Source organism: Sinocyclocheilus anshuiensis, unplaced genomic scaffold (genome assembly GCF_001515605.1).
Source record: "Sinocyclocheilus anshuiensis isolate Anshui unplaced genomic scaffold, SAMN03320099.WGS_v1.1 scaffold329, whole genome shotgun sequence".
In the NCBI taxonomy this organism is placed as follows: Eukaryota; Metazoa; Chordata; class Actinopteri; order Cypriniformes; family Cyprinidae; genus Sinocyclocheilus; species Sinocyclocheilus anshuiensis.
Genome location: NW_015540881.1, coordinates 1,694,172 through 1,699,268, shown reverse-complemented (window position 1 = coordinate 1,699,268; position 5,097 = coordinate 1,694,172). Strand labels below are relative to the sequence as shown.

At 39.2% G+C, this 5,097-nt stretch overlaps 1 protein-coding gene across 1 annotated transcript in view; it reads left to right on the top strand.

Moving 5' to 3' along the window:
* The first annotated feature begins 4,001 nt into the window (after positions 1 to 4,001).
* The window catches only part of LOC107688542 (growth hormone secretagogue receptor type 1-like), a 2,054-nt gene continuing 958 nt past the window's right edge, over positions 4,002 to 5,097 (top strand). Inside the window, exon 1 of the mRNA XM_016486239.1 lies at positions 4,002 to 4,779. Coding sequence (XP_016341725.1) covers positions 4,002 to 4,779 — 778 coding nt within the window. The remainder of the gene's footprint in view (positions 4,780 to 5,097) is intronic.

The window sequence follows — 5,097 nt, the reverse complement described above, 5'->3', positions numbered from 1 at the left end:
TATATATATATATATATATATTATTATTATTATTATTATTATACACAGCAATAATATATTATATATTATAAATTCTTATTTTAAAAATGACATTATATTAGACAACCAGTATTTTTACAGTAACAGCTGTGTACAGTACTGTTTATAAGGTCTCATGCTAGAGCTCTGACATTGCTGCAGCTGCAGGATGCTAAAATGACAAGCAACATCTCCAAGATTCAGGGGTGGAAATATCAACCCAACTTATCTCCAGGCTGCTCAGCAGTCAGGGCCATAGTTTACCCTTGGAGCAGTTTGGTCTGCTCTTCAAACAAACTGCAAGCACTTTCCTGAAGCCCTTCCTCTCCAACAATCCATCTATTTTCCATGGTGAGGAGGGTTCCACTCCACTGTGTCTAAATGTATTAATCACTGAAGAACAAGAGCAAGACGCCACACTAAAGGACATCACAGTGTATCTGACGCTTTGTGGCCAACAACAAAGACAGAGGAGAAAATAGACTTCTGAGCACCATAAATCATTTATATTTTCAATTTTCCGCCTTGTCTGAGGTGGGACCACTGGTCTATGGAGTCTGTAATAATTACCACGGCAGGGTGTGCCAGAGCGGCCATACCTTTGCTCAAATGGCAGCCATTGCCATGTGAGCAAACATCTCTGTCTCTCTCACACAAAACAAAACAATATCAGCTCAACCGCAGAGCCTCAAATGCATGAGGAAAAGTGAGGTAAGAAATAAACAGAGAGAAAAACAGAGATTAACAGAAAAGTGACAGAGTTTAATGGCTTTCAATGGCAGCTAGTTTCATTACTGTCACATCGACCCATCTGATAGTAACCACACTACTAATTTTAAACCTCTTTGACAACAAAATGATAACTTAAATGTATAGTTCATCCAAAAATGAAAGTTCTGTCATCATTAACTCACCATCAAGGTGTTCCAAACCTGTAGGAGTTTCTTTCTTCTGTTGAGCACAAAAGAAGATATTTTGAATTATGTTGTAAGTAACCAAACAGTTGGCAGTAGCCATTGACTTTCATATGAGAAAAACATACTATGGAAGTCAATGGCTACCATCAACAGATTGGTTACTAACAGTGTTCAGAATATTCTGCATTCTTGAGAATATCATCTTTTGTGTTTAACAGATGAAAGAAACACACGTTTGGAGCGAGTGGAGGCTGAGTAAATGTTGACAGATTTTGGGGTGAACTAGCCCCCAGGGTTTTCATTACTAGGAGGTTAAATTTGTGATGATGTTTTGAAATGTAAAAATGTTTAAAACAGATCATTTTTGACAATAGTGGACCGATAATTTTAAAACATTATAGTTTTTAAAGCTACAACCTGTAGTTTTGATGCTATAAAATGCATGATATTACATGCAACTGCATTATAATGCATCGTATTTTTGCTGAACCTTGAAGGCTCAGAACAGTATTACATATAGCGCTCTTGCCCTCTAGTGGACAGTATTAGAAAAACAATTTTTCTGCCCCTTTGAAACGTAATTTTATGCTAACCATGTTGATGTGTGTGGATACAAGCAAGCAATTATCTAAAAGACAGGATGTTTGCTATCTCAGTCATTTATGCACCTCAAATCCCTTCTAAAGGGCAACAGATAAAACTACCAAATATAGCTACAATTTGGATCTACACTTCCTCTCAAGCATCTCATTGCCCTGCGCTATAAAGATTGTATGTTGATTGTGATCACTTGATCACTGGGTGCAATATTACTGCAAATGGCACAGCTGTTGATATGTAGCTACTGAGATTGGGGAAGAAAACAAATATAATGGAGACTTTGACCAGAGGCCACTGAAACACCACACCTTAAAGTAACAACAACAACACTGGTTTGAATCACATGTTAAAACAGTCAGTTACACATTACATACACAAATGCACAAACCGTAACACTGAATACCTTGCATCTTTCATTAGAAAGAAGAGAGGGTAATGCTGAGTTACTCAGACACTAAGAAAGAAAGAAAGAAAGAAAGAAATTACCTCTCTGTTATCCAGCCAATAGTTAAATGTGTCACGGCAGGCTCAGGTTAGTTCTTCTACTACACACTGATGCTGGCAGTTTACTGAAGGCTCAATATCAGCTCAATGGCAGCTCAGTCCTTTCCAGTCATAAAACTGGTTAATGATCTCTGCCTTAATGTCATTCCCCACAATATTGTCAACATCAAAATCTCATTTGCATGAGATGCATTTCTGCTTTGAATTTGTCAGTTTACATGTCTTTATTTACCAGCAGGAGGAAAAAAGATTAAATATTTAAAAGATATGAAGTCATACAAATACATATAAAGATATTAAAGATATGAAGCCATACAAATCGTGTTCAAAATGAACAAAGTATTTACTACAATTTGCTTTTGATGTCGCTTCTTTTTAAAATAAAATCTATAAAGGAGCTTAATAACATTAATTGGTTAGACGAAAACGCTAACTACAGGTGATAACTGTTTGAATAGAAAGATATAAACATATTTAATTAATCACTAGTCCATATCGTTTAGGGCCCACACGCTACAGTACACAAACAGATATTGCACCAATCAGCTGTGAGAAAAGTGACATACCGCTAACGTCACGCCCTCTCTCTCTCTCTCTCTCTCCTACTTATGTTACTTTTACAAATTAAAATATTTTATGTTTATAATATTTTTATGAACAAATAACATTTAAAAAATATTTTTCGCTGAGATTTTAGTAATATCGTGTATTCCACATAAAAACGCTGTTTTGTGTAATGGTTATGCAATGACAACATCATTTAGCAACTTTTAGCAACAAATCAATCTGCCTTTAGCAACTTCCCCTGAAAATTAGTTGGCAACACTGATGAGAACCCCTTATTCAAGAGATACTGACTTTAGTCAGATTGATATTCGTGTTTTGGTCTGCCGTCTATTAGAACTGTTTTTGTTTGTAACTAGTTTCCAACTGAACTTGTCAAGAATGTGTCGCACTGCATTCTATCCAAACACCCCACGATGGCAGTGTTTAACAAGTATCCATCCTCATTACATTCGCTACTTTTGTCATTTGAATAACGTGAATGTATACTTTCCAAGCTCTTACGAAACTCTCTACCAAGGTTCCGCATCCACTTACTCAATGATGAATCAATGACATCATTCATGAAAGAGTCCCTCAGCACTGCGCATTACGGGCGCCTCTCATCCACCGCGCGGTGATTTCATCTCTCCGACTCCCACCTTGTACACTTACCTTTCTTCCTACACCAAAGATGCCTTAAATAGCTTCAAGACTAACGATTTTCTGTCCAATGTGGACAGATAACTTGGCAGCAAAAGCTGGATTGCCATCCTTAAATCCTCTGCGTTTTCCTATCAGTTGGAACCATTTTTAGATGTGGAACGGATGGTAAGGATGTGTCATGCGGACATTTATTTGACAGCTACAAATAGAGTACAACAATGTGCGAAATACTGAACGACCTCCAGAGGAGTCGACTTTTTAAAGGAATCTCTGTCAGGGCGCATTCTCTGAAAGTTAACCGTCAAGTATCATAAAGACTTTTAAAACAATAACATTTGTGAGAGTGCATTTGGTATGTAACCCTTTATATTAATTAATGGCAGTTTTGTCGTTTTCACGCTCAATACTGAACAGAGAGAGCTGCGTACTGTTGCTATGGTTACTTTTACAGGCGGGATGCGATTTCAGTTGGCGAACTTTTATTTCGCGCGCTAATGTGTGGTTTCAGAAACGTTGTTAGAAAACGTCTTTGAAACACATAGTATATATGTAAAAGAACATTGATTATTTTGAAGACTTTTAGGGGGCTTCAATCCGTAATTAGGAAGGTCAGACCTTCCAAAGCATCCTGCGGTACAGGTTGTATAAGTTCAGCTGTAAATGTTGGGCAGCCCTGAGCGCAGCACGGTGGGGAGACTGTCCTCCCCGAGCTCTGTCTCACATGAGAATCTAGACGCTCCATGATCTCTCATCATGCGTACCTGGACGAACCGGTCCAACTGTTCCTTCAACTGCAGTTGGGATGAGAACGCGACATACTGGGGATTTGAGCACCCGGTCAACATTTTCCCCGTTCCAGTGCTAACCGGGGTCACCGTCACCTGCGCGCTCTTCTTCTTTGTAGGTGTAACGGGAAATCTCATGACCATTTTGGTGGTGACCAAATACAAGGACATGCGAACCACCACCAACTTGTACCTGTCCAGCATGGCCTTTTCGGATTTACTCATTTTTCTCTGCATGCCTCTGGACTTGTACAGAATCTGGAGGTACCGACCTTGGAATTTCGGCAACGTGCTTTGTAAACTCTTTCAGTTTGTGAGCGAGTGTTGCACGTACTCGACCATTCTGAACATCACTGCTCTCAGTGTGGAGAGATACTTTGCTATTTGTTTTCCTCTTAGGGCAAAGGTAGTCGTGACCAAGGGTCGCGTGCGCGGGGTCATTTTGGTCCTCTGGATAGTATCCTTCTTTAGTGCAGGACCTGTGTTTGTGCTCGTCGGGGTTGAGCATGAAAACGGGACAAACTCGTGGGATACAAACGAATGCAAAGCGACGGAATATGCCATTAGGTCTGGACTCTTAACCATTATGGTTTGGGTCTCCAGCATCTTTTTCTTCTTGCCTGTGTTCTGCTTAACTGTATTGTATAGTCTCATCGGGCGAAAGCTCTGGAAGAGAAAGAGGGAGACGATTGGGGAAAACGCTTCGAGTCGTGATAAAAACAATAGACAGACAGTGAAAATGCTGGGTAAGTGCCCAGTTTCACCACAGTATCGGGTAACCGCGATTAAGTTGTTTATCATTTGCGCACTTTACGCACAAGCGCACCCGTTACGCACGGCATGCGCTTGGCACAAAACAACAGCACAGTCCTGCATACACTAAAACTGTTTTGTTAGGGAACCTAAACATGTACTTTATGGTGTGACACCTAAATTAAATGGTTTATTAAAGTAAAAAGGCTCATTGTACATACACCTTTCCATGTTGAAAAAGTGATTTTCTTTATTTTAAATTGCATCTTTTTAATTGATAATTGAAATGTGATGTGCCATATCAAGCTATA